Raw genomic sequence first — 27,692 nt, 5'->3', positions numbered from 1 at the left:
AATTGGGCCGTACGCCCGTCTGCCCCCTATAGCAACAATTTATAATAATAATTTTGTAAATTGCAGGTTCACGGAGTCGTCTCACGAAAATTAAAGAAAGGTATTTTAATGATTGGAATACTCACCGCGTTGTGTATGTCGCGTCATACGAGCCGGCCAAATTAAAGTGGCCGATATTCCCAGAACAGATGTATTAAGAGTTACTCATAACGATAGTCAACATTATTTAGTAGGATTACATTTGTATTGTGAAGCTGCGTTGCGAGTTACGGCGGGCGTGTTCATAAGAGTCAGCGTTTTTTATTTAATTTTTATTTATTTAAAATATCGACGGTCCTCATGCGACCAGCTTTGTGCTAAGTATATACTACATGTGAATAGATTTGTGTATATCGTTCTTAAGTGATAGTAAAAAAAAATGTATGTAATTTTTTATGTGTATTTAAGATTTTTAATTATTCCGTATTCCGTATAATTAGCGAAATTATCAATTTGCAACTGTTAAATCAATGCTCAAATTGAATAAAAACATACAATAATCATCCCGCCGAAATGAATACTCTGCTAAAATGTGTGAATGTAAAAAAAAACAAAAATATTGAAACGCCCGCTGCAACTCGGACTGTACCAATTCAAAGAAAAAAAAAACGTTCTAGAATTCCGATTCGAAATTGTATTATGTAATTAATTTGATTATATTGGATCGAATGCTCAATACGCGTTTTAGTTGGAATTGCGACTTTCGATTGTCGGCTATAAGAACTATATTTCAATGATCGTTCTTGGCAGTTCGTTTGTTTGGAATATAAGTTCGAAAGTCAATACGTCGGCTTTGTATATTATGTCAAGTGGTTGTGTGATTACGTCGAAAGTACTAGAAGGATTGTTACATAGGTTATTCCTTGCCTTACATTTTGATAATGAGGCAGATGTAGCATTTTTTACAGGATTAAATAAATATATATGTTAAAGGCACTTTTATAGTACCATAGACTATAAGCTATGGTGACCAATAATAATCAGATGGGTCACATTCTCATGTCATAGACCACTTCCTTCATCCTCTAATTAATATCGACAGTACATTAGAATATTGTTCAGTTTAAAAAAAACGTTATAACCAGCGATAAACGTTCTTATGTGTATAGGATCAAGACACATTTTTGTATTCGCAAAATATCAAATGCGGTAATGATATGATTATAATTTATAGTTTTTAAATCGAGGCCATATTAACAGCATTTAGTTAACCGTGCAATACTTCAGTTAAATAAGTACATAAATATATAAATACACACACGTATATGTATGTATATTTTAGTTTTTATTTGTTTGTTTACCCAAACAGCTGATGTAAATTTTTGTTATGACATTTTGTCCAAATTTTAAACTTTGAATGGATGTCCTGTGAAGTTGCAAAAATGTCGCTTCGTTCATACCGATTTCAATACGTACTGGTTTAAGTAATAGGTTCAGAACCAAAATTTCATTCGTTCAATGGATTCATTAAAAACTGACTGATGGGATATCTTAGTATTGGCCAGTCGATGGCAGATGAGCGCCATCTCCTTCGTCCTGTAATGACCAAGGAATCCAAATATTTAACACTATTTAAACTAAGCCCCGTTTCTCCTGTGTTTCCTTACAAGCCATATTTTCCGTCTGGGCTTTTTGGCGGGAACGCGAATAGTGAAGTTGTGTGATTTATTTTATTTTGTCTATTTAGTGTTTCTTCTTCAGGTTTAAATATGTAATAACGGTGGTTTATTAACTGTTTAATATCTGTGAAAGTGCACAAATGCGAGAAAATGTAACAAAGCCGTTGGACGTAACTTCTCGGGATCCTCCAAAAAGTCCACTGAAAAAATCTCAGTAAATGACCACCATTTTACTGAGATGATATTTCGACCCATATAATCTCAACTCATATCATTTAATTTCATCCCAGTTGATTAATGTTTCAAATTAATCATCTTCTGAAATGAATTTATCCGCTCCATATTATCATTTTCCATAAAACTAAGAATTTAAATGAAATAAGACGCGACCTAAAGGTCTTAGTTACCAGGTCATAAAATCCCTTGAAAAAAGAAAATTTTGCGTCTAAAGTCTGATATTAGTGTTTGTTCCATCAGAATGGCGGTAGGTTTGTATGCCCAACTTAAAAAAAAAGTGATTCATACAATATAAACAGAACATTTAACCAATCCAATCGTTTCAATTGAATGTATGTCTTAAAACTCGGTGATAAGAATCAAATTTGACTAAATTATATTTAAAGAAATGTATATACATAGTTAAATATACTCGTTTGTATTATATAATGTAAAGTTTGCTTCGTATGCAAAGGAAAATCGACCTAAAAGTTATCATAAGCGTAAAGTGCAAATTTCACACGATGTTGTTGATAAAACAAATTTCCTATAATTAAATTGGTCCAGTATTGTAGAGTTGTTAATGTGATTTGTGCACGCGGAGACTGCTTGTTAGATGGTCTGTCAATTACGAAGGTTGCCGGTTCGATGCCGACTGTGGCATGTAGTTAGGTTTCGCTGTATCGTGCTATAAGGATAGTGTGTTCGATAAGTGTGTAGGTACCTATGTGAAGTATATTAAAATATTTAAAATGTGTTTTTTTACAAATTTTTTTTTCAAAATCGGTTAGTGAATTATTTTTGGGTGAATGTGTCGAGGTAAATTGCTAAAAGAATGTATATATCCGTGCCTGTTTATTTAAGGTGAATATTTTTCGATACCAAATTTAAGAAAAAAAATCCTTTAAGTTCAATAATGTTCATTAAAAACTTATTATGACTTACGTAAGCGTCACTCGACATTTTCACTTATAAAAATGTATAGTGAGCTAGTATAGAGCGGGCTGTGTTCGGACTGGAAACTTTTTAACGCGTAACTAGAAAAGATCATAATATACTTTCTCAATCTATTGATCTAAATAATAATTTATAATCAAACTAATCAATTTCCTCAATTAAAAAGCGTTAAAATAAAATTAATATGAAGAATATTCTGAACGTATTTTTTTATAATAATAATAATTGAAAACGTATAGGAATATGTAGTGGTTAACTATTGTAGGATAGAAGGAAAGCAAAAACATGACGTGTTTATGTTGATTTCAAATAAGGATTGATGTCTTTTCTCAAGTGGTGGAAGGACCTCTTGAGAGTCCGCGCGGGTAGGTATCACCACCCTGCTTATTTCTGCCGTGAAGCAGTAATGCGTTTCGGTTTGAAGGGTGGGGCAGCCGTTGTAACAATACCTGAGACCTTAGAACTTATGTCTCAAGGTGGGTGGCGCATTTACGTAGATGTCTATGGGCTCCAGTAACCCCTTAACACCAGGTGGGCTGTGAGGTCGTTCACCTATCTAAGCCATAAAAAAAAATCAATCGGGCTGCCGGTTCAATAAGCAATGATACTCGCTCGATAGAACTTTCCTGTCGTTCCGCCAACAATCAATTTAAACTTCCTTAACATCGCCTATCCCTTGCGCCTCCCCTAGTCTACGATTTTCTTCGAAACAGATAGCCATTTATAAGTAGAATTTCATTAAATATGCAAACGAATTAGACGACTCGATAAATCGGTGTTCAATATCTCGAACCGGAATAATACACCCTGTATTAATTCTCGGGAACGGTCAAAAACACCCTGTATAGTTAGCTGTCTTTTCTGTTTAAAACGCGAAACGTGAATTTGCGTGAATTGTATTTTTTTTTTAATTTAGTGTTTCACGGAAGAAATAGTCAGGGTGGTGGTACCTACCCGAGCGGGCTCACAAGAAGTCCTGCCACCAGTAATTACGATAAAAGCTGCAGGTTTAATTTTTATTGCATCATATTATACCTTCACAGTGGAAGTTAATCGGGAACATTTGTTAAGGACGTAATTCATTAGAAAAATTGGTACCAGCCTGTGGGATTCAAACACCGACACAGTCGCATCGCTACATACGAGCATTCTGACCGTCTTATCCAGCAGTCTTACAGTTTAAAATAGGATAGAAATTATAAACCTTGCTTTTGTTTCTTGTAGGCCGTATCGATGCGTTCCTAGGAATGTTCACCAACGTATTTCAATGTATCAGCCATATAGTCTGTAAATAAATCGTCTCTGCATTCAGACTCTTTCTTGTTCCATACAAAAGCTTAACCTACTGAAACACGTAATACCCGGGTAAATTTAGCATTTCTGACACATATATTTCTCATTGATCGTGTATTATTTGCAAAATTATTGTTGGTGGACCGGAGAGCGACAGGCAAGTTTTCATTTCGAGAAATAAACACGTAAGTCAAATGCAGTCTGAAAAGTAAATTTGATCGTTTTGCTGTAAAACATAGAGTAGTATTTCCTTTGGAACTCAACCGAATTATTGTATTACCAGTCCAATTTGATATACTTATTATAGGATAGGGTTTCCTAGCGAACGGCCCGCTCAGGATGGAAACAACCAAAGATATGAATGTACATAGGATTTGTTATTTCGGCGTATGCACGTCCGCGACCCTATCGTATAAGTTCGTTATCTATTACCTGAGAAAAAATATCGTTATTTACCGCTATTTATTGTATTCATAGTTATTTACCTGAGAAAAGTGAACTGTTGTCTTAAGAACTCAAAGGCCAGTGTAACTTTTGTAGTTTCCTCAATTCGTTGATATGTTTAACGGCTTAGTCTAGCTTAGTTAATTATTGTAGTAATATGGGATATATCGAATATGTTTGTATGTAGTTTCCAGATCGTATATTGATCCTTTTTTCTCCGTTGAAAATTCTACTTTTCTTGTCTTTCTTTAAACTATTGCTGCACCTCGGAAATTTCCGAATAATTCCGAAGTCTGGTATTTCAGTGAAACTATTATATTTTCGGGCAGTTTCATGTCCAATCTTCTTTTCAATGTCCTTCCTATGTTTCTGTTAAGCAGAATTGAATTACGCTTTGTCGTTGTCGTGCATACGCCAAAACAAATAAGAGTAGTTTTAGAAAATCGTGTCGTTGTGAACTATAAGGTCGTATGTTTGATTTTGAAACTTAACTATACCTTATTTGTTTTTTATGATTCTACTAAATACTCTATTTCAACTTATTGTACTCATTTTAATAATTTCATAATTATTTCATTTAATTTATAAATTAATTGAAGTAATTAACGTTATCGCGCATCGGAAGACAGTGTGGTTAGAACTCCTATAAGGTAGAGCTGGGATCGCGCTTATTGATCGCTGGAATCCGCTGGCTGTGGGCAGCGCAGGATCACTCATTGTGGCGAACCTTGTAGGAGATCCATAGCCAGCAGGGGACGTCTATAGGCTGGCTGATATTGACGTTTTGGTTACACGATACCGATCCCTTATTTATAATCGATATTTTCCACAAACTAGCCGAATTCGTTGGTAATTAATCGAAGCTCATTACTCATCGTCATACTTTCTGAAGTTACATAATACGGATTCGTATTTTAATGCAACATAATTTTTCGTTACAAGCAAATAGAGACTCAAATACTTTGTCAACGTGTCGCACATACGATCTTACGGTTATGGACTTGTATGTCATTTCTCGTGTTCTTACGTTCTCCATAGGTATAAGGATGTGAATGTAATTTGTTATTGCATCGTTTCTATAAGACATTCGCCTCTCGAATATCGAGAAAGTCTAAGTACTGTTATGATTTTGATACCACAAAAGTATTTTCGGGTCATCATCGTAACGCGCTCGGTTTCCGAATCGTTCAAACGGACGAGGGTAAGCGGAGTGCGCGGGGGGAGGTGTAGTGATCGGACGAGGGTAAGCGGAGTGCGCGGGGGGAGGTGTAGTGATCGGACTGTCAACATAAGATAAGGTTTTTTTTTACGGTGTACTTATAAAATTGATACTTGGACTTCACGTTTCAAAATGGACCGTGCTATTCGCAATGTGATACTTGTCGGCCCCAATAACCGCTTTACGCTTTGGTTGGGCCATGAACTCACACACATATAAACATTTCATAAAATCCTTAAAAAAACGCCATTATATTGGATCGTTTACGTAACCAAAGTATTTACAATAAAAAATTTCGGGACACCATCGCGAACGAAATCGTGCGAAAACATGAATATACAAACTGATATTTAACCTTATCGGCTCAAATACTTTATATTATTTTATTATTGAGCTTACTTGAACATAAAGATATACCTCTGGAATCGTGTAGTAATTGATAAAATGTGTTTAAATCAAATATGAAAGTAATATTTTTGTTATCGAAATGAAGCCAGCCATATTAATGTGTAAGTATATGTATTTTAGATGTAGCGCTGGATTATGGAGGGTAGAAGTAAGAAGTAGCATCTCAATGTATAAAAAAATTATATAATCTTAGTTATATAATTTTTTTTATTTTTGTTGTTAATGCACTGTCGATATCACCTATAATTGAGGTGACATCTGCCATGAACTTTTGTCAATTTGTCAATGTTTTCTATAAATGATCACGGTGCAACTTAATAAATAAATAAATAAAAAGTGTCCGCTAAAAGGGACACCCAATTGAGATGGCGCCTCAGTAGCCAGTGGAAAGATTTAAACTACCACACTTCACTCTGTTAAAACTGCTATGTTCATATTATTTCTATTTCCTACCCTAGTGTTTTTCGTCGGTGAGTTACTACTAATGAACACTTTTTCTACTTCTCCCCTATACAAGATGGTGCTCCTTACCTCTATCCTCAATACGCTGGATTTATAGTTCGTATTTCGACTGACATTGACGTAACTAACTGACGTAACTAACTGTCAAATGTATTATGTAGATCCATGGAGTTAATAAGTACCTACAACTGGAGTGCTGTCTAATGCCGAGAAATCGGTCTCGAAAGAGAATACTTTTTGGTCGCGGTGTCCTTGTCTAATGTGGTGACCATATATAATTTAATTATAGGACAAAATTATACACATGCATAAGTTTTGAATTTACCTTAAGTAATTCTGTGTAACCCTATGTAAATACAAAACACGTGCTTGCAACCTTTTATTTATGTAAATTCAATTCTAAACATTGCTTCGTCGTCATGGTGACTTTTTCGACGGTTTTTTTTGGAAATTGCTGCGTTGTCGAAAATCTAGCACTGAGTTTTATTACAAACATCATTACCTCAGTTCTATTACTTAAACTTCCTCAAACTCGTGTTTAACGTCCGAATACTCAACCGCGACTTAAATAATATATTATGTTGAACTTAATTACGCAATTCCTACTTTAATGTACTGGCTAAGTGGGCCGTGCAAATTAATATTTGACACACTGAGTGAGACACTGCAACACACATGGTCTGCGCGTATCGGGTGCTCTTTTCCTACATTCACATCTTCAATTGATTTAAAATTGTTTGTATTTTTACTTCTGTGCTATTTTAATGACACGTGTATATTAAGTCTACTAGTTACATTTTAGGAAATAAAACACAATGGGTAATAAAATGAAATGAACTGAAATTCATTTATTTGTTATATGTAGACAATTAAATAACTCTTAAATGACAAGTCAATACACATAACACGATACACATAGTACTTGATCTCTATTTACAAAATATTGGTTATACATATTATTATTATTAAGTTCAGTTAATTTTCTGTAGTCTTATAATATAACATTTCCTCTATTTTAAGTAAATTCTTTTTTTTCAACGAAATACATAATTTATTTTAATCAATATCTAAGTGGACCATGAGTATCATTAAAATTTCGCAATTTAAATTTCAATTCAATTAAAAATCGCCATTTTTCTTTAATAAATCTAAAATCGACTTTATATTTACAATCACTATTTCGCGACTTTTAAGTTTTTGTTTCAATACCTTAACATCTTGTCGTAATTTTGCTTTTCTCGGGGTATTTTTTATTTCTTGCGTTTGAGTACTTGATTCTTCTTGTTTGACCTTTATATAGGACATTTTCCAGAAATTCCAACGTCATATTTACTAGAAGATCCTACTCGTTCGCTTAACGTCAGGCAAATGATATACATGCTTCCGTGCGACGCTATTCAATACAATAAAAAAAGTTCAAAAAATACCACGTGATGGCTCTTATAAAATGAAAAATACATTGCAAAATTATAGTTTTCACGATTGTTTTTTCAAATTTAGTATATGACATAGATTAAGTACAATTTACAAGACAAATGGTATTAAATATTATAATGAGAAAAAATATCTCACATTTTAAAAATATATGCTCACACTAGTAAAAATTTATCAATGAATCTGACATATGGAAGGATATTCCACAAACTGGAGACGATTCTCGCTTAAAACCACTTACATTAAAAGTGTTCACCATGATTACACGGAAACTTTCACGATTTTCGAAAAAAAAACAAGCCACAAGCTGTATCAGTGCCATTTTAACTTCGCACTACAAACGTAAATAGACGCCATTTTTCTTTTAATCCATTCATAGCTCTTTTTCGGTGATGCCAACAATTAATCTGGCTTCCCACCAAATTCAACATGAAAACCATCAGAAATCTACGTACCTACCATTAAATTTTCCATTAAACAGAGTTCTTATTAACATAGAACAATAATTTTTTTGTTAATAAGCTTTATTAATATATGATGTTCTATTAAAAATCAATATATATCATATAATCAATACTTCTTATATAATTTATTTTAATAAATTGTCATCATCAGAAACTAATTTCACCATAACTTTGTACGTTTATTTTGAACCAATTTAATTTTTGACGTTGATGGAAATTCTAAATTCTCGCAACATTTTCTAGTTAAGTTTAAGTCACTTCGTTTAAATAATATGTATTTAGATATATTATTGTCATAAAATGTTTAAAATCCTGTAAAGTGGATTGATTTTAAACTTTTCGATAATTTTCAACAACACCCAAGCTACTAAAAAATCCACTAACCACTAAAAGCCATTTTTGATAACGAAGACGGGGTCCAAATTCCGAGATTTTATGGAAAATCCTCTAAGCTAGCAACACTGCTTTTTGTTTGTAAAATGTGCGAGAGGGACACCACCACTTAATAATCATTCTCTTTTCAGACCGTTTTTCCTTACATCTTTTGCTATTTAAAAATAAACTTTAAGCCATAGAGATAAAGTATATTTTTAGTTTTTATGTCAAACGAAGTAAGCACTCCAGTTAGAATAGTAACTCTATGTGTAGATCTATGTCTGTCTCATTATCGAGTAGTTTTTTTTATTTTTTATTTTAGACGATGAATTGCAAATGTTAGTCAAAATACGACTTATAGATTTTGTATTCGATGTTCCGTGTTGTACGCCAGATTTAAATACATAATATTTATGTTAATTTCGATTATGTGTATATTTATTTCTGTGGATCTTAAACTGTAAAAACAAAAGTGTGCATAGTTTTGCAAATTTCAAGTTAAAAAAATTTGCAAAACTGTCAATCGAAATAGTATGGCTTTAGTGATCAGGGATGGGCCTGGTTTTTTTTATTACCGTGTCCTAAATATAGTCTATGGTCCTAAATATAGACTTTATGTAGTCTATGGTTAAATAGGATAAAATACCATAAATATTAATTTGTGTGCAATCTGTGCACGCGCCAATGTGTTTTTTAATATTACCGCCTTTTAAATGTACTGTGCCAATATATTAATACTTCCTCGTTATATGATTCTTCGCATTCCAGTTTTTTTTTTAAATTAGCATTACAATTTTACACAACAGACTGATATTACGGATACTTTTTTTTTTTGTTATTTTGAAAATCAAATTACTCACTTTTATCATTTATAATTAATATTTCTCACAACATATTTTTATACATACGTTTTGTAAGTCGTAGATAATTTACAAAGTTTGATTATAAAGCTTTCTGTTAATCTCGCATTATGAACTTTGCATGTATTAAAGTTTAAACAGGATGTAAAATGATAAATTAATTCCAAAAAATAAAAGGTATTTTTAGTAAAAAAAATTTTTTACTAGAAATAGCATATAACGTACGGGTTTTAGTCGTCCATTGTAATTTATCTACTATTACAATACAACATAAAGCACAAAATGATGTTATAACTTTTGTACGCACACTAAAAAGTAATATATAAAACATTTACTACATTTTCTACACAACGATTGACACGTTTTCGTCATAGAAGATGTGAATTTTATTATCAATAACATGTTAATTGACATGACGGTTAAGATATTAGTTTTGGTCGAAGAACATGTTAAGTTTTCTGTGTCGGTATCCTTCCGCGTCTGTGACGTGGCGTATCTACTAATAGATTAAGTAGGTACATTGGGAGTATCAATTCGAATTTCATTACAATCAACATGCTTATTGAAAGTTAAAATTAATTCTATGACTGGTTATATGAAAACCAAATAACCGTAGTCTTAAGAAGTTCGTGCTGTTAAACTTATTGGGTTTAAAAATAACTTCATCAAAAGTTGACTCTTCGCGCTCGTGAGATACTTCCAACCCTCAGCGGGTCGCGATTCCGATCCGGTAGTAGATTCATTCACCTAACAGCTGCTCGTGAGCTGTTAGGTCTCCTTTGAAGGCGCCCGGGCAGCTAATTCCACCCCTCCTGGCTGCGCCTTTGCTCGCCCAGCTGTCCTGGTAAAATTGGAAAGGCCTCCGGGCCACCAGTAATCCTTCAATCATAAAAAAAACTGCCAACCGTTGACAGACGCGGCGAGGACTGCACGAGAAGAGCTGGTGATCGTGCTCAGTGACGAGTATTTGAAGACGATTGTCCATAAGTGGGACTGTACAGCATTGAGGCTACCCGGCAGTGGGACTTTCCAGCATTGAGACTGTCCAGCAGTGGGACTGCCTAGCATTGGAACTGTTGTACAGTGGGACTGTCCAAAAGTGGGACAGTTGCTCATGGCTGTTGATTATGATGACCGACTTCAAGAGTGACCAAGCTGGACCCAACCGACATTCAATATAAACATTAACGTGTCACAAACGCCATTCTTAATTCACGATTGACTACGAGCATTAACCGAAACTGATGTCTTAACAGCGTTCTAAAAAAAAAAAACCAAAATCATTTTTTACTACATTTGTATCGTGGCTTCGTTAATTTTACCCTACTGTACAGTAATATATGCGTATGTAATGTGATAATTTTTACATCACAAACTACGAATGAATCCGATGATTTATTATACTATTTATTTCTTATTATGTAACCGCCTGTATTATTTGAAAAAAAAAAATTATGTAAAAATGTATAACTATAAATATTGTTTGTGTCGTTTTATTTATATCCTTTGAATTTTGCGTTTGGATGTGTGGAGTATAGTTTCGATGGAAACCTCGGTTCGTGGACTCTGATCTCAGTTAATAATGTTACTCGTCAGTTCGCTCATTCTACGCATCCGTCTGCTGAGAAGCTAGGTCTGTAGACCTTACTCGATACTTACACCCTAAAAAAGCCAATAGCCTATTGAAACGAAGGCGTGTGCTTTTTAATAAGCTTTTATTAGCTTCAGACGTATGTATGTATTTTTGTAACGGAATCTTTGAACATGATTTTGACCACCTTCAAAAGGTCGGATTAACTCGAAAAAAATATATTGAAAAAATTGAAATTCAACTAAAAAATTAAAAATAAATAATAGTTTAAAAAACTAACAGAACACGCGTTTATAGAAAATCCAATTAAAAAATAGAAAATAATTTTTTATAAATTTGAATTAAAAATAATTTGAGAAAAAATGTTTTTATTGTAAAAAAGCGTGGGGTGCTTTTCAGGATATTATTAAAATAACCTTTCTACTCATAAAGCTAAGAAAGTGCATGCTCTGAGGAATTGTTTGAGATGATCACATCATCTCGTTTTTATCATGGCACCGCCCGCCACCGGAGTAGAGTTCATCTATACTACTTGGAGCCGCTGTGTTCGTCCACAGTGCGTTTCCAGAGATCTTTTTTGCCACGTACCATCCGGCTTTGGAATGAGCTCCCCTCCACGGTGTTTCCCGAGCGCCATGACATATCCTTCTTCAAACGAGGCTTGTGGCGAGTAATTGACGGTAGGCAGCGGCTTGGCTCTGCCCCTGGTATTGCAGACGTTCACTAATGCGGCTGTTATTCTGGTGGTTCAAGGAGAACACCAAAACACCCATGAGCTTGTCCATATACGCAATACACCTACCAAACTGTATACTCGTTATCTGTTTGGAATAATTAAAACGGCAAAATATCCTTTTTTTTTTTATTGCTTTGATGGGTGGACGAGCTCACAGCCCCCTTGGTTAAGTGGTTACTGGAGCCCATAGACATATACAACGTAAATGCGCCACCCACCTTGAGATAAGTTCTAAGGTCAGTATAGTTCAACGGCTGCCCTACCCTTCAAACCGAAACGCATTACTGCTTCACGGCAGCAATAGGCAGGGTGGTGGTACCTACCCGTGCGGACTCAGAAGACGTCCTACCACCAGTCAAAAAACTCTTTTTAAGTTTTAACTCTGTTTAAGTGATTACTTAAATTGTAAGTGCTAGTATTACTTTAAATTATTTTAAGTACACAGTTAAATAATTAACATAAACATATTTTATCACATAACTTGACATCTGTCACACTTAAGTAAACTTATGATAGATTAATAATAAACATTGTTTATGCATAAATAGTACCATATTCGTGAAACTCGATATGAGTACGCCGCGTGTCTCACACGCTACGTCACGGATATTTCAATGGCTTTCACTGTGAATACTTTTACGGCAACTTTCCCATAGAAAAGTTCCTAGTTTTCTTCATAATGACAATTTAAGTACGTCATCTTAAAATATTGTTATGTTTTATTTGTATCCATCACAGTAGGATCTAAGCTTTCTCCTCATTACTCTTCCAGACCGTCAACGGTTCCGCCGACTTCAAATCCTCAGGATACGTCACTTTCCCCCTGAACTCGTTCTCAATGTCTTGCAGCGTCCTATCCTTCGTCTCTGGCAGGAAGAACCAGGCTATGGTCAAGCAATAGACCAGTATTACGCCGTACAGGCAATAAGCTCCGTGCATTCCAATCGTTTTAAATAAATACGGTAAGGTTTTGATGGAAACAAAAATGTTTATCGAACAGAATACAGCGCTTATCCCGCTCGACAGACTCCTGTATTCCAGAGGGAAGATTTCGCCCGCTATCGTATAGGGTAAAGGCAGAGAGCCCGTCGCTACCGAGAGCATGTGAATTAGTATCAGAGTTATCCCGATCATTGGATGGTCGAAGGGCAATTGACCGCGGGATTTGAAGTAGACGTATGCGGCCGTAACGAAGATCACAGCAGCGTTCAAACCTAACGTGGAAAACAGCATAGTTCTCCTCTTTATACGTTTTATGATGTAAACTGCGAATAGAGACGATATTATTCTTTGTATGTCGATAGCGACGGTAATTAGCGGAATGTTCACGTCCTTACCGACGATGATTTCAATAACGTTAACTGTGAATGGCGCTAAGACGTTGATCCCAGCCCATTGGCCCATAGCAAACAAATGAACCATAATAAAGATTGGCTTGTAAAACTCCTTCCTAGTTATTGTTTTGTTTATGTAACTAAAACCTCCTTTGACCTTAACCATGAAACCGGTACGGATGATCTTCGCATCTTCGAGCTCTTTACTCTTCGCCAGCATTTTATCTAGTTCCTCCTCTTCGTCGATTGTTCTTAGTAATCTAAACACTCTTCTGCATTCGTCGTATCTTCCCTGTGCCGCGAGCCAGCTCGGCGATTCCGGTGATAATATGACGATTATTAAATCGAAGAACGTTATTGTTGAACACACGAGGGCCGTGATTTTCCACGAGTAATAGGATCCGACAGTGTGGACTGCTAACGTACCTAAGCCCATTATAACCGACATGCACATTGAGAATTGACCCCTCCTCGTTGAGCTTGTGTATTCGCCTATCATTATCGGAATGAGACACGAACCCATGCCCACGGACAGTCCTTGCAGGAACCTTCCTATGAGGAGCAGCGTGAGGCCTGTAGATAACGTAATGGATATCCATCCAGTTAAGACGATCACTATGCTGATGATATTGGCTATTCGTCTTCCGAATTTAGCCATCACCGGTGGCACCACAAGGTTTCCCAACACCAAAGCGAATCCAGGCAATGCAGCTGAAATAGGAAAAATATCAAGTTAAATTTATTCCGTTACTGAGCAATGAACGGCTTTCTACGGACAGAATAGCATTTATTTTTCGCATAAAATATCATAGCGATCAACATTTGTAAAAAATATTGTAATTGTATGTACCTAAATGTCCGAATTATATGAAGACAGTTTTCGTTAACTTTATCGACTGATTAATGTAGTTTTAACAATTTCTTGTGTCTGTGACTCGCGAAGACCAGAGAGAACCAAATTTTCGTTTATAACCTACAGGATTACTTTTAGGTCCCAACTTTCGTCCATAGATTGAGGGGGTTAAATCTATAGCATTTTTGCCCTTCCATCCTATGTCGTGCTAGAGGAAGATGATGCGAATTCCCTGGATGGCATATCGGACCAACGCATAGATCCTGGAAGAACTGGGCGTCTCTACAAGACTTTCCATCACTTGCCTACGTGGCTTTTTTTTATTGTTTAGATGGGTGGACGAGCTCACAGCCCACCTGGTAATAAGTGGTTACTGGAGCCCATAGACATCTACAACGTAAATGCGCCACCCACCGTGAGATATAAGTTCTAAGGTCTCAAGTATAGTTACAACGGCTGCCCCACCCTTCAAACCGAAACGCATTACTGCTTCACGGCAGAAATAGGCAGGGTGGTGGTACCCACCCGCGCGGAATCACAAGAGGTCCTACCACCAGTAATTACGCAAATTATAATTTCGAGTTTTTCGGTCACGTTGCGAGGAAGAAGGTTGATGATCTCTAAAAACTACTAATCATGGGCAAAATGAAAGGAAAGAGGCCAAGGGGGCGTAGTCACATGCGCTGGTCTGATCAAATTAAGACGACATTGGACTCCAACATAAATGTCGCTATGCACTGCGCAGAGGGCACGAAATACCATTATTTACATAGTCCGAACAATAGGGCTCGGTAAGGGTCACGATCTTCAGTACTGAGGAACATGATGCAAGATGGAGGAGGATCTTATCCTGGCCGGAATAAATCGAATTACCAATAATCCTGTTTATTAAGTATCCTTATAGTATTCGTAACATGAATGGATATAATATGGAATGAATATGTCAGAGGAAGTCTGAAAGTGGCATCTGTGACAGAAAGTTGAGAAGTGCGCGTTTGGGATGGTATGGACATATGATGAGACGAATTGACAATGAGATTTTTAAGAGAGCTTTGACTATGAATGTGGAAGGCTTTAGAGGAAGAGGTAGACCTAAGAAAAAATGGATGGATTGCGCGAAAGTCCATATGTGTAAGAGGGGAGTGAGCGTAGAAATGGTATATGATAGAGGAGTATGGAAGGAGAAAACATATTGCGCCGACCTCTAGTGACTTGCAGAAGGGCAGGAGAATGAGTATCCTAGGTTATTATATATAGTATTCAAAACAGTTTGATTTATTATACCAACACCAAAAAAAAACATTAAGAAAATATTAAATTATTTAACAGTCGTTACAATGGGCGATTATAATCTCTGTTCCAGGCAAACGGAAAATAACAAAAAAAGGATTATTGTTTTTTTTTATGGAAAACTATCCGTTGACTTCCTACATTATACTTGTATTTCAGAACGCAACCTTCAAAATTCATTAAAAGTCACTAAATTAAACAATCTATTAACGCTTTAAATGTGTGAGTAGTTCATTAATTTAAAACAAAAAAAAATTACACATTAGTTTACAATTTTAATTATAAAATGCAAGTAACGCTTATATTTCGACGAAAAGATCGACTGAGGAGTTTAATCGAAGGTCAATGATCACAAAACGTAACGAAACATTCGAGTTAACTTTTACACTATCGAGAACGTTAAAAACTCGCAATAAGCACACTGGTCGTTTCGGATCCTCCCATTAATTTATATTGCATACTGTTAGGTATCATGTAAACTACATATTACGTTTTTTTAATGCGTTTAATATGAATTTATTTTATAGTTCTCCCTATAATCTGAAATAACTTTTTTTTTTTTAACTCAACCCACACAGTAGAACAGATCTTCCAACGCGCTTGAAGGAGGCACAGTCCCCAAGATACTGGCTACGTTGCCTCGTTGGACAGCCAGACTCACTCTCTGTGCAAAGTACCAGCCAGCCTTAGCATCATGTGTAACTTCCTTCAAGCGTTTGGAGATTTCTGTTAAAAATTTCTTTGCTTCAGGGCCCCAAGGGCCCATCGTCTCAACCGCGAAAGGCAAAAAAGAATAAGAAGACCCCAAACCCGAATACTTCCGCTTTTTTGTAATTTCTGCTGAAGCTGCAGCTGAACCGGGGCGGGACGAAGTACCATCTAAATGACAGGGAGCCACAGTATCCACACAAGTAGCATCCCATACCAGGCACCTACCAACTGACCATGGAATCAGCGTGACTCCATCGGGCCTTTTCCCATCTGACCTCAAAATTCCGATGGGTTCCAAGATCTGAAATAACTATAATTACTGGTGGCCCGGAGGCCTTTCCAGCTTCACCAGGACAGTTGGGCGAGCAAAGGCTCGGCCAGGAGGGATGGGATTTGCCAACAACTGCCCGAGCGCCTCCGAAGGAGACCTAACAACTCAAGAGCAATTGCTTCGCGAATGAATCTACTACCGGATCCGAATTGCAACCCGCTGAGAAGATCCGGCGAGAAACTCAGCGGGCTGATGCATGGGTTAGGTAACGTAAATCTCTCGAAGGCTGGCTATCGAGTACTACCATCTAATGTAACGATCCGTTTTCGTATCGACAACTCGATACATTTAGATTACGAATTCGATAGATTTTCTTGCTTGGCGTACAGAACAGATGGACAACAGGAAGAAGACCAGAATTAGCGGGATCTGTTTGTGGAATGTGTTTTTCTTTTATTTTGTAACGTAAATATAATTTTTAAAACATCAAGTACCGAATTTCCAACCGATTCGTCTTATTGGGATAATGCAACGTGCATCAGCAGTAAAGTAATGTCTGAAAGCGTTCATGAAGGATCATTTGACAAAAAAAGTACTTTTATTTGTTTATCCACAATCGACGACATTGTAAAATTGCAGCTGTGTTTGCTGTTGTAGTTCAAATAGAGGTAAAGTAAACATTGAAAACAATATTGTAATTTTTCTGTACGAAATTATTGCACCTGCTGCTTGTGACAGTGACAAAAACTAATTAATATTTTTTTTTATAATAAAGATTAGCGTAACTATAGTAGAATTATTTTGTCCGTGCAGTTTGGGTCATGAAACATAGCCCGGCTAGGGCGGTGAGCATGTTGCGCGGGCGCAACGCCGTTATCGATAAAAACAAATGAGTCATCGAATGAGGTATACGAAAAATGGTGAGACATTGTTATGTTATGAGTCATTTGTACTTACTTACCTGAAAATTATAGCACATTATGTCGAGGAGAAATGTGTTTTTATGCATTCGTTCTCTGAATTTCTTTAGTGACACAATGGCTACTCCTTTGTTTTGTATCAAAACGGCAGAAATTATTCCAAATAATATTTGCACGTGTTCTTATCAACAATGTGTTAAAATTTGTCACTGAAATAAGAATAGATCCCGAAAAGTTACAAAATGTTAATTTCTGCCGTTCTCGTTAATTTGCTGCGGCGATATGTGGTGTAAGTGTTCGATTAGGTAGTGATTTTTTCTTTCATTTTTATCACTAACCCACAAAATGACAAAACTAAATACACTATCGATAAGGCTTATCGATAACAATAATGTGCATCACTATGCCCGTCCATAAGGCTCGTGAGTGGAAGAGAGAGCGAAATACTCGCTTCACCGCTCCGATTTTTTATGACCCAAACTGCACGGACAAAATAATTCTACTAACATCTTTTTTGCGTGGGCGAGCTCACAGCCCACCTGGTGTTAAGTAGTTACTGGAGCCCATAGACATCCACAACGTAAATGCGCCACCCACCTTGAGATATAAGTTCTAAGGTCTCAAGTATAGTTACAACGGCTGCCCCACCCTTCAAACCGAAACGCATTACTGCTTCACGGCAGAAATTGGCAGGGTGGTGGTACCCACCCGTGCGGACTCATAAGAGGTCTTACCACACACAGGGACGTCTTAAACTAGGATGGGGCCCTTGGGCACACAAGAATTTGAGGTCCTTTTGGAAAGTAAAAAAAGCGAATTATAATAACATTTTTAACAATACTGAGTATGACCATTTATTAAAGGTAATGACATATAGTATGATATAATATGTCATTAATGATATTAGAATGCTGCTGGTTTTTTGGTTGCGATTCCGATAACGGTTTCTTTCGGGATCTCTGTTGAGCAAAATCTTCTATTATAGGCATAGTATATTCCTTGTAAATATCTTCTGATTACTGATTTGTGAAAAAAGTGTAATGTGCCCGACAAAAATGTTTTGAGAATAAACGTGTGAGAGAAATTGTCGGTCTTTCAGGGCCCCCTGAGAATGGGGGCCCTGGACACGGGCCCCGTCTGTCCTTATAGTAAAAACGGTATTGACCACACATCTAATCGAAGGTTCTAAAACAAACTGGTGGTAGGACCTCTTGTGAGTCCGCACGGGTAGGTACCATCACCCTGCCTATTTCTGCCGTGAAGCAGTAATGCGTTTCGGCTTGAAGGGTGGGGCAGCCGTTGTAACTATATTGAGACCTTAGAACTTATATCTCAAGGTGGGTGGCGCATTTACGTTGTATATGTCTATGGGCTTCAGTAACCACTTAACATCAGGTGGGGTATGAGCTAGTCCACGCATCTAAGCAATAAAAAAATATTGAATAATGTACCTATTGTTTTTATTGTTTTCTAAGTTTGTATCACGCGATGTAATTATTATTCACGGTGTAGTACCTATAAACGGAACTTATATTATTATGAGAATCGTGTTTAGCTTATTTTATTGCTTGTTCTAAAATTTAGTTCTAGTTAGAATGACTTGCAGAAAATATTGAGTTTAAAATTCTTCACAGATGAACGAAGATGACACAAGCTACGTATGTCTGCAACCCAAATGACACGGCAGACTTCGTAGGGCCTCAATCGATAAACAAAATACCTAAAAATTAGTATAAAATAAACTTAAAACAAACAAAAGGAAAGGAAGGACCGAATTATGGATAAATATCTATAATAATAGTATCTATTTAGCACTGAGACATGGTCGCTCAGCACAGTCCTTTACATAAGGCTAAGAGAGAAAAAAAAAAACAAGTAAAAAAAAGTCCTTTGCAAAGGGCAACAGGTATTTATTTATTTACTAGCGGACCCGGCAGACTTCGTAGTGCCTCAATCGATAAATAAAAGACCTAAACTTTTGTATAAAATAAACTTAAAACAAACAAAAGTAATCCGTCCGACGGGGTACACATCAAAGGAAAACAAAATTGTTATTTTTATTTAATTCCGAGAATTTTCATATATAACTCAAGACCAAAATTAGCCAAATCGGTCCAGCCGTTCTCGAGTTTTAGCGAGACTAACGAACAGCAATTCATTTTTATATATAAAGAAAGAAGAAAGATTTACTAAGCTCGGTTAGTGATAAGTGTGGTCTCATTTATATGTTTTTTGATAGCGGAATAACACATTCTCCGATGGTAAATGTTCGATGTCGCTTATGAACGTGTCCAACGTCCGGGACAAAGGTTTTTTTTAGGGATGGACGGATTGCTTTTGGCTCAAAGGTTCTTCCAGCTTTGTAAGTAATACCTGAATTAAAATAATTTTTTTACGGCCTTTTTTATGTCTACGCACATATATGATTTTTATTACTTATTTTTTATTACATAAATTTTACTAAATAGTAGGATAGTAAGAAAACGTAATAGACAAGATATTTTTTTAACTAATTTCGGACACTTCAAAAGGAGGAAATTTTCATTTAATTCAGAACACGTAATTTTCGAGATCTTTCGTCTGAATTCGACGTTGGCGAACGACCTTGAGAAATAATTTGGAAACCTGCGTGTTTGTCAGACACAAAGAAAAAAAAACAGACGCATTTATTTTGTAGTCAGTATTCAGATACGACCTCTATAGCGTTAAGCTAAAGAAATAATTTGCAATGGAGTTATTTCCTTGATCTGGTAGCGACGGTTGCTAAAACTTTTGCAACAAAACGTCGATTTGGGACACCAAAGGCTATGTTTCAAATACGTAGAGATTGGATTCCCTATCAATAAAGCTCTTGTTTTTTTTTTTTTTTTTTTTTTTTTTAATTTTTTTTTTTGTTGCCCTTGTAGGCAGACGAGCATACGGCCCACCTGATGGTGAGTGGTTACCGTCGCCCATGGACTTCAGCAATGTCAGGGGCAGAGCCAAGCCGCTGCTTGTTCCTTATAGGTACTAGTTATCGGGGTTGTAGCGGTTGTATAACGATTAACTTATTACCTATAAATAAATTTAAATAGTACTCGCATTAGTTTGGATATGGTGAAAATTAGTCGTCGTGGCCTAATGGATAAGACATCCGATGCATGTGTTCGAATCCCCCAGGCGGGTATCAATTTTTCTAATGAAATACGTACTAAACAAATGTTCACGATTGACTTCCACGGTGAAGGAATAACATCGTGTAATAAAAATCAAACCCACAAAATTATAATTTGCGTAATTACTGGTGGTAGGATCTCTTGTGAGTCCCTGCAGGCAGGTACCACCGCCCCGCCTATTTCCGCCGTAAAGCAGTAATGCGTTTCGGTTTGAAGGGTGGGGCAGCCGTTGTAACTATACTGTGACCTTAGAACTTATATCTCAAGACGGGTGGGGCATTTGCGTTAGGCTCCAGTAACCACTTAACATCATGTGGGCAGTCCACCTACCTAAGCAATAAAAAAAAGGTAGGACGTTTCAAGTTTCAGTTTATACCAAATTCCTTGCGGTTGTAATCGGCACGAATCAGTTTTGTGTACTCACCGACCCAAGATTCGGAGGCTTCATCGATTGGTATGAGCGAGTCCGACTTTCGCAGCTGTGGCACGAGAATGGCAGCGTATCCAAACACCATTCCAAGCTGCGACATGTTCAGAGACACGCCAGCGACCACGAAACACTGTAAGCGAGACAAGTGTGCTTAGTGCGAGTCGTTTTACCGTAAAAGTTAACTGAAGTTTGTATGGAGTTGGAACGTTTGCCTGCGTTTGCCGCTAGAGGCGCTGTTCAGACTCCATACAAGTTTGAGTTAACTTTTACGCTATCGAGAACGTTAAAAGACTTACTAAGCCTCAACTGTAAATACTGGTGGCAGGACCTCTTGGGAATCCGCACGGGTAGGTACCACTACCCCGCCTATTTCCGCCGTGAAGCAGTAATGCGTTTCGGTTCGAAGGGTGGGGTAGCCGTTGTAACTATACTGAGACATTAGAACTTATATCTCATGGTGGGTGGCGCATTTACGTTGTAGATGTCTATGGGCTCCAGTAACCACATAACACCAGGTGGGCTGTGAGCTCGTCCTCCCATCTAAGCAATAAAAAATAAAAAAATATGAAAACTTAAATCACGATACAATTTTGCATTCGTATAAGAATTTGACTTCGTCACAGTCGCCGTGGCCTACAGGTTATGACGCAAGGAGTATCCAATACGATGCGACTGTGCCGGTACTCAAATCCCGCAGACAGCTTACAATTTTTCTATTGAAATACTTAACCCTTTGATTGCAAAGTAGGTCACCGGTGCCTTACGTGGCCCACTGAAGTAATTATATAGATTTCTGTTACTAAATCGCCGGAATATCTAGTAGATTCTGGGAAAAACGAGTCCGAAGATACTGAGAAGGAATCAATTTCTGAGAGACCTTGATGACAAAAACATACATTTTTTTAATGTTTTTTATTGCCCTTATAGACAGATGAGCATACGGCCCACCTGATGGTGAGTGGTTACCGTCGCCCATGGACTTCAGCAATGCCAGGGGCAGAGCCAAGCCGCTGCCTACCGCTGAACAAAAGAAGGCAAAGTTAGGCAATCCGGGCGCTTAGTAACAGAAATCGATATAACTAGTTCAGTGCACCGCGTAGGGCACCCGTGAACTACGCGGCGCATACCTCGTAGGAGGTCCTTGCCCGCAGCCCGAAAAATTACTGGTGGTAGGACCTCTTGTTAGTCAGCACGGGTAGGTGCCCCCACCACCGCCCTGCCTATTTCTGCCGTGAAGCAGTAATGCGTTTCGGTTTGAAGTGTGGGGTAGCCGTTGTATACTTGAGACCTTAGAACTTATATCTCAAGGTGGGTGGCGCATTTACGTTGTAGATGTCTATGGGCTCCAGTAACCACTTAACTCCAGGTGGGCTGTGAGCTCATACACTCATCTAAACAATAAAAAAAAAAATTGGGTGACTCTATTAACCTATTTACCTGTTTGTTGACGCTATTTACCTGTCTACGTAATAAACAAAAAAGTGCGAACATTCGCTTGTTCGTTATCCAACTGCATATGGTATTATCCTATCGAATTGAACCCAACTTTCCATTCATGAGCGACGGCTACCACTCACCATCAGGTGGGCGGTGTGCTCGTCTCCCTACGACCTTTATAATTTTTTTACTGTCGTAAGAACAGTTAAAAATCTGCTACAATAAGTTAGTCGGTTAATCCCGCAGTTGGGTCTACGTAAAACCAAGATATACTATCGGAAAACATTTGAGGATGATGATATAAAAAAATTATGTAATAAAATTGTCGACGAATATGTCACTAAACTTCGTTTTCAATGTCAGATAACTTCTTGATCAGAATCAAAAGATCGTAAATTCAGTCGATCTGATAAGAATGAAACCTTTACATACAATACTATAGAGGCGATTATCTTGGCTCGATATTATAATATAAATCAATAACTTTATGGCCGATTCGTGATTTCATTCGATATATGTCACACAGGGTCAATGATGAGTGCCGATCAGAGATTTTGTAATAATTAATACGTATCGGATATCGGATTGTATATATTTGCGAGTGAGACCGATCGAGTAAGTACCGCCATTCTGCCATATTTCTGCCACGAAGCTGTCATGCCTTTCCGAAATTATGGTTGAAAAAGAGGGAAAATAGTTGACAATAACAAAGTATTGAAAAAAGTTTTGATCGATATAAAATAGTCACTAAAAATATATATTATCATGCCGATAAGATGACCGAACTATTTGGATTTCCGAAAAACAACGTTTTTTTTTTTCAATAAATCATGTAAAAGACTTGCAGATACAGGCATGTTAAATAGCAATAAAAAAATTTATCGTATTTATGTTATAGCTAAATATCAATTTCTCTATTTCTTTTTCATTATCAGACAGACAAAATATACCGGAGGGTATTTATTCATTGTACTGTACTCAATATTGTGTGATTAATCCGAGTTTTTAATTTCTCAATGGCGTAAAAGTTAACTCAGATTTGTATGGAGTTGGAACAGCGCCCCTAGCGGCAAACGTAGGCAAACATTCAAACTCCATACAAATTTGAGTTAACTTTTACGGTATCGAGAACGTTAAAAAGCTCATACTAAGCACACTGAAATGTTTTAATTATACCGTTCTGAATATATTTTCAAGGTCCAATGCACTTTTGTTTACATCACACCATTAGACTGTTTAGGCCGTCGCTTGCGACGAAGGGTTTTACGAGCGAAGCACGGCTCTTGCTAGGGTTCGTGTTAGCAACATCGTCAGGTTTGAGCCCCGTGAGCTTACCTACTAGTTAAGGTTACGCTGAAATAGCCTCTCAAGGCTATCAGCATAGGTAGGGAAAAAAACCTGTTTAGGGTAAACACGAAATTTTTCAACATCCTAAACTTTGAGACAGTAAATCCTACCCGGATTTCGGTTTTAATTCATTTGATGCTTTGTACTTGACTGATGAGAATTAGCGGTCAGGACATTTGACGGTACTGTGTGCATTTAAACCGGTTAGAATGGTTCGACACGAATTGCTGCATTAAGATCTCAAGGTAATGCAATTATAAATGCAATTTTATAAGTCGCTGTAATAACACGTTACCAAACTTCATTATAACTTGAACCAGGATTGGCATTGGCTGGTTGCCATTTTTTTTGTTGCCATGGCTGGACGAACTCACAGCCCACCTGGTGTTAAGTGGTTACTCGAGTCCAAAAACATCTACAACGTAAATGCGCCACCCACCTTGAGATATAAGTTCTAAGGTCCCAGTATAGTTACAGGTGGTACCTACCCGTGCGGACTCACAAGAGGTCCTACCACCAGCGATGTTGATCACTCAGCATTAGATGGATTCGTTCATACGATTCATTATGTCCGTCATATTAATAGGCGGTGCATACACGTGGTTAATATAATGCGTATAAAAATGTATTATCTTATATATTTATATCTTAGATATTATGTAAATATATTATATTATGTATATATATCTTATCTATCAGCCGTCTGCTTACTTCCGTCACACAATAAATGACGTCAATGACTGATCAAAGATATTGAAGTGTTTCGGTCATTTTTGTTTTTTATAGCAGCGATCTTTTCGATTTTTTTTTTTTTTTTTTTTTATTGCATAGATGGATGGACGAGCTCACAGCCCACCTGGTGTTAAGTGGTTACTGGAGCCCATAGACATCTACGACGTAAATGCGCCACCCACCTTGAGATATAAGTTCTAAGGTCTCAGTATAGTTACGACGGCTGCCCCGCCCTTCAAACCGAAATGAGAAAGAGTATTAAAAACAAATATTCTAAAATTAAAATGAAATGAAAATTTGGTATTTGATATAGTATCGATCCACAGCAAGATCGCCTAGACTACACATCGAATTCTATACGAGACAGATCTAGTAAATAGAAAACGGGGCTCGATAAGACATATAACCTATAAATATCCGAGGGAAGACACAGTTTCTTATGTCAGGATGTAGACGCATCGAAATAAACACAAAGTTCATACTAGAAATACAACAAGTGATTGCGTATTAAGAAGTTTACGGAACGAAAAAGTTTGAGTGCCACTTGCAATGTTCAAACTTATAAATTTAAATAATCTATATATTAATACGTGAAGCAAAAACGTTGTATACCTTTTTACGAAATTTGAGCGGACGGAGGAGTATGACATTTTCCACACTTATAGAGAACATAGAGAAGAAGTGCACAATGCTAATACTTTTTTAAATAATGCATAAAAGATACATTAAATCAATAAAGAAAACTTTACACACACTACATACCATGTATTTGACGCACACACGCATGCATACTATTTATTGTCAAACTTTTGTTCTTGACGCCTGTTGTCAAATTGAGATTAAATATTGTTTGTCTTTGTTAATATTTTTATAGAGTAGCCTTGGCGAAATTAGTGATTATAGAAGTATAAAATACAATCATAATAGTGTACAAACTTACAATTCCAATTAATTATAGTCGAATTTCGACTACTGCGGGACCACTAGTTCAAATTAAGGCACAGATTTTCTTTTGTGTGTGTGTTGTGTTTTTTTTATTACATAAAGTTGCGTTTGTGTGACGTCACGTTACTGTATATGGCGTCGTTAACCTTAAGACGTGCGGTCAAGGTCACCGAATGATTTGAACCTAATTTATATTTCGTATGGGAATGAAGTATTTCGCTCCAGACAGAGATAATGATAGCGCAGTAGATACTAATCCTTGTACTCAAAGGGTTTTTTTTTTTTTTTTTTTTTTTTTTTTTCTTTTTTTTTTTTTTTTTTTTTCCTACCTAACCTGAGAGCCTTGAGGGGCTATTTCAGCGTAACCCTAACGTTTGTAGGTGAGCTCACGGGGCTCAAACCTGATGACGTTGCTAACACGAACCCTAGCAAAAGCCGTGCTTCGCAGAGTCTACCACCTAATCGGAAACGCGACCCACTGAGAAGATCCGGCGAGAAACTCAGTGGGCTGTGTCTGGGAGTTCTCGAAATGTGAGTATTCATTTGTATTTATGAAAGTTTTGTGGGTTTCTCTTTTTCTTTCTCACAATTTTTTGACAGATTGAAGAGCGTGATAGTCGTTGTCCAATACGTGCAATTGAGAATTCGGACGCGGAAGAAATCAGGTCGTCTAGTGGTATTCATGATGCTATCTGTATGGACCCAGTGTCTATGTAACAATAGATGGGTGTCGGCACTTATCTATCTCGTGAAAAAACAAACCATGATGTTAACTTTTCATAGAAATCTAATTGAGACGCCTTAATAAAGTTTAAAACTTGAAAACAGTGGGAGGTTAGCGGGCTGCACGTAAAAATAAAGTAATATGTTTCCTTATTTTTTTTTTAGTGAACTATCTCTCTGGGTCATGGTAATGAAAATACTATATTGTTCTCTAACAGTGCTTGATAAGGATGCTAATTTACAAATTTGCCAATTTTTCAAATTGCTCTCATCAAATCAAAATTACGTTGAGGTATTCCTAAATATAGACATATGTATATACATATGCATAAAAGAAAAAGATAGAAAAGTTTGTTAAAAAAATGAATATGGATACGATATAAATTACATATTTAGGCCTATCATATGTCCTTCAGCGAACATTTGGATTACTTTAACCACTTATTATGAGACAGAGAGTATCTGGAGACATACGCGTTTTTTTTTATTGCCCTTGTAGGCAGACGAGCATACGGCCCACCTGATGGTGAGTGGTTACCGTCAACCAAGCCAAGCTAAGCCGCTGCCTCCCAAATAAAATACATAAAAAGTCCAAGGTAAAAGTTTGCCGTCTTAACAGACTCTTATTTCAACCTGGCTTATTCAAAATTATAAGTTTACTAGCTGTACTCGTCCGCTTCGCTGAGTATTTAAAATTAACATTATTATTTCTCACCCCCACAAAGATTCTCATCATTAACGCCCCCGCAACTGGTGTAGGGAGTCCAACGCTCATATATGTAAATATTAGCCTATGCATTAAGTACATGTATTTTCTATAATACATGGATACCAAGTTTCAAGTCAATCCGATGCATTGTTCAGTAGTTATAACGGAACATCCGTAAAAACCACTGTAGATTTATAAATTAGTATAGTTATCTTTATGGTTATTAACATAAGGTCGTTAACTATTTTTCGATTTTATTTTTTTGTTATATACGTCATTTTAATATGTAAACTGGAGTCACATCGCTATCGATTTTAATGTGTATTTTATTGTGAACTTTGAACACTAAACTGAGCCGAGAAAACTTAAATAGTAAAATTCACTTACTTGTCTCTTGAAAGGGGTTATCCATTTTTCCAAAACCATATTATTATATTTAAAAAAAAAAACGACACTAAAAAAATTCACATAACAATAATGACCGTGTGTTAATTAATTAAAAAAACGATAGGCATTACCGAAACCATATTCTTATCGAACCATACTGATTATTGAGCACGAAAATAAATCGACTCGATTAGTTAGTGAGGGGAAGCAAATTTGGCGTTTAAATCGATTTACGTAAATAAATATAATCGATGTTTAAAAATTTCAGTCTTAAGCCGTCGAGTGAGGACGCGGCCGTTCTCGACCTAGCCTTGAACGGGAATGAATTTCA

The 27,692-nt window shown here is 36.7% G+C and overlaps 2 protein-coding genes across 4 annotated transcripts in view; one reads left to right on the top strand and one right to left on the bottom strand.

Annotated features, from left to right (window-relative positions):
• Window positions 1-11,272, top strand: part of LOC101747207 (uncharacterized) — a 41,203-nt gene extending 29,931 nt beyond the window's left edge. For 2 of the 3 annotated variants that reach the window (XM_038020798.2, XM_062676640.1), the window contains exons 22-23: window positions 67-5,792; window positions 5,835-11,272. The gene's annotated coding sequence lies outside the window, so the exon portion shown is untranslated. Of the gene's footprint in view, window positions 1-66 lie in introns of all 3 variants that reach the window. The other variant, XM_038020797.2, reaches the window with a different exon arrangement.
• LOC101744838 (facilitated trehalose transporter Tret1) lies at window positions 7,478-27,692 on the bottom strand. Its single transcript, XM_004926014.5, has 3 exons — window positions 27,362-27,692; window positions 21,076-21,211; window positions 7,478-14,162 (listed from the first exon to the last, which is right to left on the bottom strand). Exons 1-3 carry the CDS (start codon window positions 27,398-27,400, stop codon window positions 12,862-12,864), a joined length of 1,476 nt encoding a protein of 491 aa, XP_004926071.2. The 5' UTR covers window positions 27,401-27,692; the 3' UTR covers window positions 7,478-12,861.

Source organism: Bombyx mori, chromosome 27, assembly GCF_030269925.1.
Source record: "Bombyx mori chromosome 27, ASM3026992v2".
Classification (NCBI taxonomy): Eukaryota; Metazoa; Arthropoda; class Insecta; order Lepidoptera; family Bombycidae; genus Bombyx; species Bombyx mori.
This window is presented reverse-complemented; position numbering and strand designations above follow the sequence as displayed.